The sequence below is a fragment of the Mus pahari genome, chromosome 10 (genome assembly GCF_900095145.1).
Source record: "Mus pahari chromosome 10, PAHARI_EIJ_v1.1, whole genome shotgun sequence".
NCBI classification, from domain to species: domain Eukaryota; kingdom Metazoa; phylum Chordata; class Mammalia; order Rodentia; family Muridae; genus Mus; species Mus pahari.
The window spans coordinates 889,007-903,560 of NC_034599.1; the positions used below are offsets into that span (position 1 = coordinate 889,007).

General features: G+C 38.8%; 1 protein-coding gene across 1 annotated transcript in view; it reads left to right on the forward strand.

Moving 5' to 3' along the window:
* Msantd4 (Myb/SANT DNA binding domain containing 4 with coiled-coils) overlaps positions 1-10,092 on the forward strand; it is an 11,723-nt gene extending 1,631 nt beyond the window's left edge. Inside the window, exons 2-3 of the mRNA XM_021206807.2 lie at positions 6,736-7,347; positions 7,944-10,092. Of these exons, the coding sequence (XP_021062466.1) occupies positions 6,886-7,347; positions 7,944-8,519 (1,038 nt within the window). The 5' untranslated portion in view covers positions 6,736-6,885 and the 3' untranslated portion in view covers positions 8,520-10,092. The remainder of the gene's footprint in view (positions 1-6,735; positions 7,348-7,943) is intronic.
* The last annotated feature ends 4,462 nt before the right edge of the window (positions 10,093-14,554 follow it).

Genomic DNA, 14,554 nt, shown 5'->3' on the forward strand with positions numbered 1-14,554 from the left:
TATATATATATATATATATATATATATATATATATATATGTATATATATATGTATATATTAGATTGATTTACAGGCTGCAGTCTAGCTAATCCAACAGTGGCTGGCTATGAATGGAAAGTCCAAGAGTCTAGTTGTTCAATTTTTGAGGCTGGATGTCTCAACTGGTCATTAGCATAGTCTAGAATTCCAGAGAATTTGGCTCTAATGATAGTGAAGGAATGGACTAGTGAGGTGAGAACAAGCAGGCCAAGAGCATAAGTGTCCTTCTTCCATGTCTCTTCATGGGGTTCACCAGAAGATGTGGCCCAGGTTAGAGGTGGATTTTCCCAGCTCAAATGACCTGGATCAAAGGTGTATCTTTCTACCTTAAAGATCTGGATTAGAAATAGATTTTCCTACATGAAATTAAGCAAAAATCACTCAGAGATGAACCCTCCAGTTTTGGTGTAATCCCAAGTTGACAAACAAGGATAGCCATCATCATAGGGTTTTAATATCAAGTCCATTGAGGTTAAAAATGCTGTGAAGTATATTTTATAAATGACAGTTCATTAGTTCAGCATAGCTCAGTTGAAGACAAAGGGATGCCACTTTGTAAACTCCAAATATAGACAGAAGAACTGTCAGGAGGGGCAGGGAAGTCTATGCAGTTGGCAAGAACTACTAAGGAGTTAAAGACACATAGATTCTGGTTGGTTAAAACACCTCCTATTTTTGCCATTTAGCAGTGCCATTAGACCAGTCCATTGAGTAAACTGATCTTGAATTTTGAGAGCAGCAAAATCTGATGATGTATACTGTATAAGATTCTATTGTTAACAGCAGTCATTATTTTATTGAAGATTTTTATCCTTTATGTATTTCAGTAATATATTTCTCTATGTAGGAGGAAAGTTCCTTGAATTAAAAAAAAAAGTATGATCTTTTACTGTTATATTTTTCTCTTTCAGTACAATTTTTCAGAAAAGTATTTGGTTTTACTAATCCAGCATTAAAGAGTGGCTGGTATTAGGCCTTAATCCAGTTTTCTTACTTTAATTCCTGGCACGTTTCTTTTTTATTTCTGTCCCTCATCAGTCTATTGTTGTGTATGATCCAAATTGTTATTTCCTTCTCAAAATCTTTTTGGATGCTATTAAAGATTTCTGAGTCTGGAAAAACAATATAGTTTGTTTCTATCCTAATAATGTTCATGTATTAGGGTTAATCATCCAGTAAAGAAATAGTTTTGTGCAGGTCCATACTAAGACATAACAATGGTAGCTGATGCTTGTGAGCTTATTGTATCTTAGTCATCAAAGGTTCATTGGATTATCACTTTTAATCCTTAAATGCCATGAGTGGTCTCGTGGTCTCATTTATCAGCTAGTAGACATGTATGTGAAGCTCATCTGCTTGAGACCAAAGGGACTTCAAGTGACAGAATGCACACACAAGCCTGCATAGTAAAAACTGTTCACAGCTTTCAGCTTCTGGACTCTATTCTGATTCTTCTGTGTATCTTTTATGCCTCTGGTTGACTAGGTTATAAGCTACTTGATAGAAGGAATAATATATTCATGTTGATTTTTTTCATGTCTCTAACAAAATAATTGATTGTAACACAGATTGTTTGTGTAAGACCATATCAAGGACATCAGGGCCTAGAGACTTGGCTCATTCAATGAAGTGCCTGCTGCAGAAGCATGAGGAGCTAAATTCTGTTTATGGTACCCACCTGTCCCAGAAAGTAAGGTAGAGAGTGAGGAGGAAGGACTCAACATTCAAAGACCCATGCATGAATGTGTGTATGCTTGTGCACATACACATTCACACTCACATTCAGCAGACTTTGGTGCGAAGGCTTTCTAAGGATGTATTTGATTGTTAAGACAGAAGGGCAGACACAATGGGTGTTGGGAAGATACACCAGAGGAATATATGGTAATAGTGCTTAGACAGTGACTGGGACTACAGGAGCTGTGCAGTTTACTATAGTAGCATGTAGTAACAAGTTACTACTGAGCATAAAAATGATTAGTCCAAGTGGAGTCAAAAATGTAAAATATATTCTGGGTTTAGAGTAGAGATCTAACTCCATGGTAGAGGACTTGATTTTCATACATGAGGGAAGTCTACATTCAATCAGCACTGGCTTTACATAATACTGGTTTGAGATAATTTATTTATATAAAAAGTACAATATTCCTCAATAGCTTAAATGAGTTTTATATTGAAACTATTTTGGGTATACTCAAACTATTATTTATTTGTACTTGTTTTCTGATATGGCTGTCAGGAAGTTTAAAACTAAGCATAAGGCTATGTTGTAGGATTTAGAGCAGTCTCACAATGAATGGTGCTATACTTGTGTACATATGTGCACTCATGTTTGCTGGAAGAGGTGAGCAGAAAATAATGATGTGCAGACAAGGCTCTTTAACAGGAAGAAAGGAAGAGTGGGGCAGGGTTAACTTATCTCTGTCATGCTGTAGTAGCCCTCCTCTGGCAGGGGTTTAACAGTTCATGTTTGGTGAATGAGTTTTTATTCAGTTTGACAGTGGGTATTCCAGTTGTCTCATCTAGTCAGAATAGGTAGGGATATTTGTCAGAACACCCTCTCCTTGTGAAAACACGGTTCTCCAAATAGCTATTTTAAAATCTGGATTAGCTTAGATTACATTTTTTGAGTGTCCATTAAATAGGACTCTGAGTTGTTTCTTAAAAGTAGATATGATCATTCTATTAGGCATTTTTCTTTCTGAAAGTAAACTAACCTTTTATGTGTTGTAAGCCCTTTATGACAGAAGACTCCTTTCTTAATCATCTCTGCAAGGAAATCACTGAGCATCTATAGGCCCTGCATCAAGCCTGGCTTTCTCTACACTTTTTTTTTCTTTTTTTTGGGGGGGGGTGGCTTGGTTTTTGCCTTTGAGATGGGGTTTTATTCTGTTACCCAGGCTGGGCTTAGGAGATCCTTCTTCCTCAGTTTAAGTGGGTTTTTGTTGATGGTGATGTGCTATAGACTTATATACTTTATTTGTTAACCCCTTGTACATGTCTGTTCAGTTTGTGAAAAGCAGTGAGTACAAAGTAAGAATGCCAAGTCACTTTAGAATGTACACTGGAAACTGGTCATGGTGGCTTATGCCTGTAATCCCAGTACTTAGGCCAGCCTGGGATCTCTGTCTCTCTTTCTCTCTCTCTCTCTCTCTCTCTCTNTNTATATATATATATATATATATATATATATATATATATATATCACATACACACTCAGCAAGACCCTTCCCAAAATGATGATAATAATGATGGTAATGATGACAACTGTACAACTGTATTTTAAGTACTTAGTGAAGTAAACAGCTAATTTTATTACAGTTTTTATGATGATGACATTTACAGTGCTTATTGAATATATAGGTTCACATATTGTCTTAGGGTTTCTATTACTGTGATAAAGCACCAAGTTCAAAAAGGAAGTTGATATGCTTCCATATCATAGTCCATCACTGGAGCAAGTCAAGACAGGAATTCAAGCAGGTCTAGAATCTGGAGGCAGGAGCTGATGCAGAGGCCATGGAGGGTGCTGCTTACTGGCTTGCTCCTCATGGCTTGCTCAGTCTGACTACTTGTAGAACCCAGGATCAGGAACACCAGCCCAGGTATGGTACCACATACAATAGGCTGCCCCCAAAACCAGTTGATTACTAATTGAGAAAATGCCTTACAGCTGGATCTCATAGAGGGATTTTTTTCACTGAGGCTCCATTCTCTGCTGACTCTAGCTGGTGTCAAGTTGAGACACAGAAGCATCCAGTACACATATAATTTGTTAAAATTACACCTCAGTTTTTCACTTTACTACTGGAAAATTTTTAAAAAACATGTGTATCTCTTTGTATTCCTATAGGATAGTACTGCTCTAGCACTTCCGTATACAAAGGTGTAGTCCAAGAACCATAAACTTAGAAAATGTAGTTTTGTGTATTAAATGCCTTTAATAACTCATTTTCTGACACCATTTTAATCTCCTATAAGTGAAATAAATTGTGCTGGGGACTTAAGAACATTTTTGTGGCTGAAGTAGAAATGCTTTATCTATATCAGTCTTAGATCTAACAATAGAGCTGAGGAGAGCTGCTGAGTTTGGAGAAAGTAGCACATATTATGTTGACACATGCTCACAATTGAGCCTTGGAATATGCATGCACAGACACATTCATTTCCTTTTCTACTTTATTTTTAAATTTTTATTTATTAGTGTGTGAGAGTGCGGGACAGAAGATAAGTTGTTCAAGTCAGCTCTCTCTACCTTTATGTGGGTTTTAGAGATCAGACTTAAGCCATATTGCACAGCTCGTGATTTTACCCACAGGTTCATCTTGCTGGCCCATCCCTTTGTAGTTTTGTTCCTCTGCATTTACATTAATTTCATAGTATTCAAAGAAGTATAGACATACAAATATATCAAATATTACATGAGGCTTGGTGTTTCCTGTTAATGAATATTTGTGTTTCAGATCCTTCTTTTCCCTTAAAAAAATAAATGTTTTTTTAAATGTTCCCCCTGCGCCCCCCCCCCCCGCAATGCTGCTAAGTGTTGTAGGAACAATCACTGTTCTAGCATTGTACATGTTTAAAGTCATTTCAGTTCTCATTCATTTTTTCAGGCTGTCTGATTTCTGGTTTTAGCTTTTTAAACTGTCTCTGTTGACTTACTTAGCTGTTAGTAGAATCTGCCTGTGGGTAGTAGAGTCTGTTTGCTGAAGAGCCATTTTTCACCCCAGAATTTTGACAGACTGCTTAAGTGTTGGATTATGTGGCATGGTCTTCATTTAGCCATAAGCCATTTTGTTACTCTATTGTCTTCAGTCACCTTGTTCTTATAGATAAGGGCTTTATGTGCCCAGAGTCTTCATTGTCCTTTTTCCTTGAATTATCTTTTCTTTTCCCCACTTCAGGTCTACTGTTAGCATTTAATTTTATACTGCTTTTTAAAAACCTCTTATTTGTTAGACACAGTACCATATATTGAGACTGTCTTTGAGGCAGATGAGCTCTCTTCTACTTCCTCAGTGGTGGGACAAGTGGCAGCAGAAGAAACAGTAAAAGCTGACCCCTTCACTCCATTCCTACAGTCAAGCATACTAAGTAGTAATAGAGTGAGTTCAATTTAATGACATATAAATCAACTTGTTTCAGTATTTTACATAGCAGATGAGTGCCCCATGACTGGGAATGTAGTTCAGTTGTTAGGACTCAGGAACAATATATGAGGCCCTGGGTTGGACTTCACACACTGCATAAAACATTCTTGTAATCCCAAAGTCTCAGAAGTGAAGAGGAGGAGCCAAAGGTCAAAATCATCCTCAGCTATATAGCTAGTTCAAGGCCAGCTGGATTACATGAGTACTCACACTGTTTATTGTGGGTAGGCCTAGTCTTCTGTAAATTATATTCTAAATTGTATATTCTTTGCTGTAGCTCTGCTAAGCAACATATCATTTTATAAGTGAAATCATACATGGGGAGGTTAAGAGATTTAAGCTACAGTTAGGCAGGCTGATCTAGGAGTCATTTTCATTCCCTCTCTCCTTGTGTTTTTAATCTCCCCTTTCTCCACACCCCCACCTCCACCCCACCCCAGTACTGAAGGTAGAACCCAGGGCCTCCGACCTTGTACATGCTAGGGCACTAGCTGGCTCTGCCAGTGAACTGCGGTTTACTTTGAGAAGAAGGCCCATTTTTGTATCCAGGCCTGAAATTTGGACTCTTCCTGCCTACTTCTGGGTCTGAACTCAGTCTCCGCACTTCCATTCATGCCACAAGGCTAGTGTTCTGTCCCAGAGGGTCTGACTCCAGAAACGGCTCCTACCAACAGCACATATTGTCTTTCAACAGTGTTCTAATTTAGAAAAAGTTTTTCTTAAATTTTATTCACAAAAGGCTTGTTTCTGACTGTTTTGGTACTATGGGCATGCTGGCATTGAGTGTACATTCTGATTCACTGGACTTTAGTTATCATTAGATATCTCTCGAAATGTTGTGTGTTTTACAGATAGCTTGCAGTCCTCTTGGTTTTGCAGACTTGGTTCTTTTTTGTTGTATTTTTGAAACTGACAGGGATTTTTGCAAGTTCATTTCTGCATTTCAGAACATTTAGTTCTCTCTGGACTCGGTTTCTTCAGAAAGTGGCTCTTTGGAAGATGTAGTTCTTCAAAGATTGGCAGAGACTAAAATATATGATGGACATATTTTTGGTGATGTTATTAAATATGCACAGTAGATTAGAGATCCTTGGGAGCTAGAAAAATGCTGAACAAAGGTTATAAATGGTAACAAAATGCTTTGTTATTAAATTTTAAAAATGAGGAATTAGCATTTACTTGTAACACTATAAGAGTGGGCTTAAACATTGGTAGACTTTCATATTTCCTGATTTAATTTAGCCTCATACATTTGCTTTATTTTTGCTTCAGAAAGGGGTATATCCTTTGTGTTGTGAATTGATGCTGAAATATGTTAGCATAAATGAGCCCAAACTGTGAACTGTGTTCAGATAGACTGGAGGAGAATCAAATTTCACAGGTTATTTGAGCCATGGTGGTTAGCTAGTGGTTTTAAGCTGTGTTTAGACAGGTGCTGTTGTTGTTGCTGTTATTGTTGTTGTTTTTTGTAATACATGTTACTGGTTGCAGTATGTTTTGTGAGTTATAGGTTGGTTGATTGTGTTTTATACTTTTCTCCTTTAGGCATCTAGCCGGCTTCCAGGACTAGATGATTGGAAACCTCAGTGATTTGAACTAAGAGCCAACAAAGTGTTGTCCTTGGGTTTGTGGCACACTCTTCACATTCTTTGCACAGCTCTTTTTGCTGTTAAAATCTACACTGGATTTTTAAAAATGAAGCAATTGAAAAGGAAAAGGAAAAGCAATTTTAGTGTTCAGGAGACTCAGACCCTTTTGAAAGAAATTACCAAGAGGAAGGAAGTCATTTTTTCCAAGCAGCTCAACACAACGATAAACGTGATGAAGCGAATGGCCTGGGAAGAGATCGCACAGTGTGTGAATGCTGTCGGAGAAGGAGAGCAGAGGACAGGCACGGAGGTTAAGAGACGTTACTTGGACTGGCGTGCACTCATGAAAAGGAAGAGGATGAAGGCCAACATGAAGCTGGTTGGTTCTGGGTTTCCTCTACCCACATCTGATCTTGATGACTCTCTCACTGAAGACATAGATGAAAAAATTGCCTTCCGAAATGATGCAAATTTTGAGTGGCAGAATGTGGCAGATTTCCGGGATGCAGGTGGATCCTTAACAGAGGTCAAAGTGGAAGAGGAAGAAAGGGATCCTCAGAGCCCAGAAGTAAGTATTAACCTGTGACCCCTGCTTTTTTTTATCAGTGATCCAGACATGCTGAGGAAGATCACAGACAATAGATAACAATCCTTTTGTTTTCTCCTGGTTACCTTAATTAATGACTGTTCTCTCAGCTAAATGTAATCAATTACCTCAGTGATACATGTTGGTGACATTGGGTACTTTAAATAATCTTAATAGTTGAGATTAAGTAGTTTTTTGTGCTCAAACAGCCTAGAAACCCATCACACAATATTGAGACAGGTTAGGGGAGAAGGTTCAGTGTGAAAATGGCACAAACCTGACATCCCTGCAACTTCCCTTTAAAGCTGAATGCTGTGGCATGAATCTGTAACCCCAACACTCCTGTGACAGACCTAGGAGACTAGACCTGAAGCCTCCAGTCCACTAGCTTCAAGCTTACCTCATGGTAAGCAAGAAAAACCCTACTTCATGCTGTGGCCCACATTCTCCTGCACTTACATATACATGCACACAAATAAATAAGAAATGAAATAATAGTAACTAAAACACCAATAATGGAGCAAACCGATAATGACAAAAGCAAATACTAAATTAGCATTTTTTTTCTTTTCTGTCAGTTTGAGATTGAGGAAGAGGAAGAGATGCTGTCATCTGTCATACCAGATTCCAGGAGGGAAAACGAGCTCCCTGACTTCCCTCACATTGATGAGTTTTTCACCCTCAATTCTACACCATCCAGACCCACCTATGATGAGCCCCATCTGCTCATGAATATAGAGAAACAGAAGCTGGAGCTGGAAAAACGCCGTCTTGATATTGAGGCAGAAAGGCTGCAGGTGGAAAAGGAGCGGCTGCAGATAGAGAAAGAGCGCCTTCGCCACCTGGACCTGGAGCATGAGCGCTTACAGCTGGAGAAGGAGAGGCTGCAGATCGAGAGAGAAAAGTGGAGGCTGCAACTGGTCAGTACCGAGAAACCGGCTCTAGAGAACGAACTCGGTCAGGGGGAGAAGTCCATGCTGCAGCCACAGGACATCGAAGCAGAGAAGTTGAAACTTGAGCGGGAGCGTCTTCAGCTGGAAAAAGATCGGCTGCAATTTTTGAAGTTTGAATCAGAGAAGCTGCAGATAGAAAAGGAGCGCTTGCAGGTGGAGAAGGAGAGACTGAGGATTCAGAAAGAAGGGCATTTGCCTTGACTGTTCTTGGTCCTGGGCTTAGCAAACATTTATGAACTGTAGCTTTCCCCATCAGTTTATGTAAAGGTGGTTTTGGATTAGCTACCCCATGACCACACCCCTGTTTAATGTCAGTGTTTTTAGTAGGAAAAAGATAGGAATACATTGGTAGCTGTGTGCTTCAGTAGTGTATTATATAAATGCTTTGCCCAACATAAACAGAATAGCAGAGGATCTTCTAGGCACTTCCACATTAGTAATGCTGCATAGAGCCCTGTTTTATTTGTACGTCCCAAGTTTACAATGATGTCTACTGTAAAGTTTCTATCCAGTGATCTCCAGTGGAGTTTGGGCTCCCAGAAGACATTTGGGACTGTGGGATGTTATTTGGTGGTCAAAGTAAAAGGGTGTAGGCTGCTACCAGCCTCAGTAGAGGCTACACCATGTTTAGCATAGTTGTTTTCACAGGAAAGAATTACCCAGTCCAAGATGTCATTAGTGCCAAGTTTGAAAAACTGTACACTGGCCTAACTGTGCATCTTTATAGCTATGTTCTACACTTTTAGAATATTAAAACTTTAGATATTTATGTGGTTAGATACTTAAACGGACAAAACCATTTTAACTGTGAGACATTACTATGTAGTATATTGAATATAGGGAGTGGTGAAGATTGTAGGTCCTTTATTCAAATGGTATTTTCTATCAATAGACAGACTTAGAAACCTGGGACCATCTGAGATCGTTTAAAATGTGTCATTTTGAAAGGCAGTTGCCTTCAAGAATCAACACATGACTGGAAAGCTTTAGTTCTCCCTTCTTTGAAGCTGTTGTCGTAGTTTGCATACAGAACTTACCATTTCAGTCATGTTCTGAAATGTTATGTAAGAGAATGACAGAAGCTAGTAAAAATGGTACCAGTGCCAAAATGGTGACAGTAATCCATGATGTGGAACCCAATGAATTGTTGATTGATTTCTTAGTGAAGAATAGTCATTTGAGACTGAGAGAGGGGGAAATATCCTCTGCATCAGTGATAGTGGTATTGAAATGATAGTAGTAACTGTGTTATCGTTAGGGAGAATCTTGCTTAACTTAAAATCTACAGGAGTCTGTGAAAAGGTATCTTCTTACTCCAGAATCTGAAGTTCAGAGAAATGCTGCAGAAAGTAAATGGCTAATCCTTTATATAGTGGTGTGTTTTTGTCTTTACTCCTTCAGGATGGCGAAACCTGGGAGTTCTAAAAGCAAAGGGCAGACTTCGCCTGATGATTTGCCCACAGTGTCCTGATGGTGGTTTATCACAGTAAAGTACATTCTCATGCACAACAAAGTTGCAAATGGTTGCACGAATTCACTTTGTGTTTTCTGTTTTCTGGGGCTGATAGCTTTAATACAACACTTCTGTTGACACACTACCTTGATTCTGTATTCTTTGTTAATTTAAGAATGGCTAGAAACCATGATTGAATATAGGTATGCAAAGGGAAATTATACACATGATTACTTATTCTGATTTTGACATAGTGTTATTTTTTTATGATTCTATTAAATACTTCTACCTTAGAAATAAATTTTCCTGTCTGAAAGTTTATCATTCAAAGTTACATGTTATTTAGCATGGGAGAGAAACATACTAGGAGTGGGTTAGGAAACCTATGTGCTAGGTTTCGAACTACACACTAGACATACGATTTATATCTACCCCCATCCCCTTTTAAATTGAAAATATTCTTTTCATTCAGTATATTTTGATCACGGCTTTCCCTCCCCTCTCTCTTGATACTCCTCACCTCCCCACCAATCCAATTTGTTTCTCTCCCTAGAAAATGAGCAGGCCAATAAGAAGACAAACCAGAATTTTGAAAAGCAAACAGACAAACAGAAGATAAAGTATACCAGAAACACATATACATGTAGAGGTACACATACATGCACATATACAGAATCCTTAAAAACAAAAGTGGAAACCATAATAAACAAAAAATAAGGACAAAATACAAATATAGCACTATGAGATAAAAACATATCCAACAATATCAGTGTTTGGTGTAGGCCATCCACTGCTAGACATGGGCCCTACCCTTAAGTATACCCATTGCTACTCCTTTGCAGAAGATCAATTCTTTCTTTGCTATCAGTTATTAGTGATAGCTTCTTTGTTAGGGATGTGTCTCTGTCCCCTCTCAGCACTGGAGCCCCACTTGGCTTGGATCTGTGAAGAATGCATAGCCAGCCTGCCGTCAAATGAGTTCATATGTAGAAAGGGATTTGATGGTGACATCCCATTTACAACGGAGTTTTTCAAAGTCTCTCAGGCTCTGCACATTGTCCTTTTTGAGTCCCTGTATTTGTTCCCAACTGTTCCCTGGGGGAGCATCTCTTATGACGGTTGAGTAAGGCACTGATCTCTAAGAACAGCAGAATGTCATTAGGAGTCAATTAATTTCTGCATTCCTTTAGCACAGTGGTTCACAACCACCCTAATATTGTGATCCTTTAATACAGTTCCTTATGTTTTAGCAACCCCCAACCATAAAATTATTTTTGTTACTTCGTAACTAATTTTCCTACTGTTAGGAATTGTAACTGTATTTGGGAATAGAGGTTTGTCAATGGAGTCATGACCTACAGATTGAGAATCACTGCTTTCACAGAACAGTAGTATCTGGGTTTCCCCTAGGTTCATGGCCTGCTTAGACTCAGGACCTTGGCTACCTGAACGGTGTCAGGTGTATATACCATCCCATGGGTTAGGCCTATAATCCAATCAGCTAGGGGTTACTTACATGTGCCACTATTGCATATGCAATATCATGCAGACAGGTCACCATTGTAGATCACACTATTTGGAGCTGGACTTTCTCCCCTGATAGTGTGCAGAGTACATTCCAGTACAGTGAACACTAATCAATAGAGGTGACACCTCTAGTGAGGCACCAGCTCTATTATCTCAGTGTTCAAAGAGATATGTTGTAGATGTCATCAGCAATAGGGCCTTGTGGAGAGCTTTCAGTAGCCTTGGCAATAGCCTGAATTGTTTAGGAATTCCTATGAGGCCCCTTTGGTCAACAACTCAATTATCTGTACCTGATTCCTGGCACTAGAATTTTTAACTCAGTGGAGTTGGGGCTTTGTTTACCTACTACTTGGTGATTCCATTTAAATTCCTTTTATAGATTTATATATATACTTAAGAAACTATAATAGGTATCTGTGTGACCCTCCATGTTGTTCTTAGTGTTAGCTGTCCCTCCTGTCTTCTTTCTCTAAACTTTCTTTTCCCTCTCACTCTTCTTTTAATCCTCCCATTCGAACCACCTCTCTCTCATCTCTCCATAATTGTATATTCTATCCACTTCCTCAGGAAATCCTTTTCTCCCCCTAGTCCCTTATTCTATAACTAACCTCTATAGGTATACAGATCATGACATGCCTATAGAAAGCTTAAACTCTAACTTCCAAATATTAGCAAATACATAATTGTATTGCCTTTTCGGGTCTGGATTAGTCCACTCAGGATGGTTTTTTATTTTTGTTTACATCCTTTGACCTGTGACTTTCATGATTTCACCTTCTAACAGCTGAATAATAATGTTATATTGGGCTATTGAACCACATTTTTATTATCCTTTTACCTGTTAACATAAGCTGTTTCAAATTTCTGATACTTATGAATATAGTAGTTATGAATATGGTGTCTCTGAGGTAGGGTGAAGTATCTTTTGAGTATATTCTTAAGAATGGTATAGTTGGATCTTGGCAAAGATCATTTCCTATCTTCCTGAGGAATTGCCATAATGATTTCCATGGTGGCTATGAGTTTGTTCCTTGCAAACATGAACTTTTACTTTTTTTTTTAAGTCATCCTGACACGGGTGTAAGATGAAATCTAACAGTAGTTTTGATTTCCATTGCTCTGATGGCTAAGGATGTTAAACATTTCTTTACTTGTTTCTCAACCATTTGCATTTCCTGTATTGAAAATTCTCTGTTTAGGTATGTATCCCATTGGGCAATTTCTTTTCTGTGTATCTCAGTTTTAGCCTTTTACTAGATGTGGATTGGGGAAGATATTGCATTTTTTAAATCATGGTGTCCCTTGCCATACAAAAATTTCTTAGTATCTTGAGGTCCTACTTATTAATTGTTGACCTTAGTGCCTGTGTTGACTATGTCTTGTTCAGAAAGTCTTTTTCTGTACCAACGAGTTAAAGGCTTTTTTTTTTTTTTACTCTCTCCTCTATCAGGTTCAGTTTTGATCAATTTGGAATTGAGTTTTGTGCAGGGTAATATGTATGGATCTATTTGGATTCTTCTACATGCAGACATACTGTTTGAATAGCATTATTTGTTGAAGATGCTGTCTTTTTTCCAGTTTGTTTCTTGCTTTGTTCTTAAAAATAAGCTTTCCATAGGTATGCAGATTTATGTCTGAATCTTCAGTTTGATTCCATTGATCAGTATGTCTGTTTTTGTGCAAATGCCATGCTGTTTTTTATTACTATAGCTTTATAGAGCAACTTGAAATCCAGTATGGTCATATCTCCAGCAGTTCTTTTATCATTCAGGAATGTTTTTGAGTATCATGGGTTTTTGTTTTTCCATATGAGGTTGAATGTTGTTCTTCAAGGTCTGTAAACAATTGTAGTAGAATTTTAATAGGAATTGAATTGAATCTCTAGGTCATTTTTTTGTAGAATGGTCATTTTTACTGCATTAATCCTAGTAATCCATGAACATGGGAGATCTTTTTATCTTGTGATATCTTCTTCAGTTTCTTTCTTCAATGACTTAAGGTTGTTTTTCTTTTTTTAATTTTATTTGAATTTTTTTTTTTTTATACTCCAGATTTTATTCCCCTCCTGGTCCTCCCTCCTACTGTTCACATCCCATACCGCCTCCCCACCACCCTGTCTCCATGACAATATCCTCATTTCCCCACCCCAACCCCTATCTTACCAGACTATAAATTCCTTGGGCCTTGAGTCTCTTGAGGGTTAGGGGCATCTTCTCTGACTGAACCCAGGCCTGGCAGCTTTCTGCTGTATATGTGTTAGGGACCTCAAATCAGCTGGTATATGCTGCCTGGTTGGTGGTCCAGTGTTTGAGAGATTTCAGGGGTCCAGGTTACTTGAGACTGCTGGCCTCCCTACAGGGTCACCCTTCTCAACTTCTTCCTGCTTTTCCCTAATTCAACCACAGTGGTCAGCTGCTTCTGTCCATTGCTTGGATGGAAATATCTGCATCTGACTCTTTCACCTGCTTGTTGGGTCTTTTGCAGGGCAGCCATGATAGGTTCCTTTTATTGAGCACTCCATAGCCTCAGTAGTAGTGTCAGGCTTTGGGACCTCCCCTTGAGCTGGATCCCACTTTAAGCCTGTCGCTGGACCTTCTTCTTCTCAGGCTCTGCTCCATTTTCAACCCTGTAGTTCTTTCAGACAGGAACAATTGTGAGTCAGAGTTTTGACTGCAGGATGACAACTCCCCCCCCCACACACACACTTGATGCCTTGTCTTTCTTCTGGATGTGGACTCTACAAGTTCCCTCTCCCCACTGTAGGACATTTCTTCTAAGGTCCCTCCCTTTGGGTCCTGAGAGTCTCTCACCTCCCAGGTCTCTGGTACATTCTGGAGAGTCCCCCCACCTACAACCTTCTGAGGTTGCCTGTTTCCATTCTTTCTTCTGACCCTCAGGGCTTTAGTCCATTACTCTTACCCAATATCAGATCATGTTCCCCTCTTTCCCCTACCCCCATCCCCTTTCCCACCTAAATCCCTCCTTCCATCCACCCTTATGATTGCTTTCTTCTCCCTGAGAAGTGGGATTGAGGCAGCCTCACTTGGACAATTCAGCTTGAAGAAATTTTTGAGATCTGTGGACTCTATATTGGTTATTCTGTACTTTTTATTATTTATTTATTTACTTATTTATTTACTTATTTATTTATTAGTGAGTACATACCATGCATGTCCTTTTGGGTCTGAGTTATCTCACCCAGGATGATATTTTCTAGTTCCATCCATTTGCCTGCAAAACTCAGAATGTCCTCGTT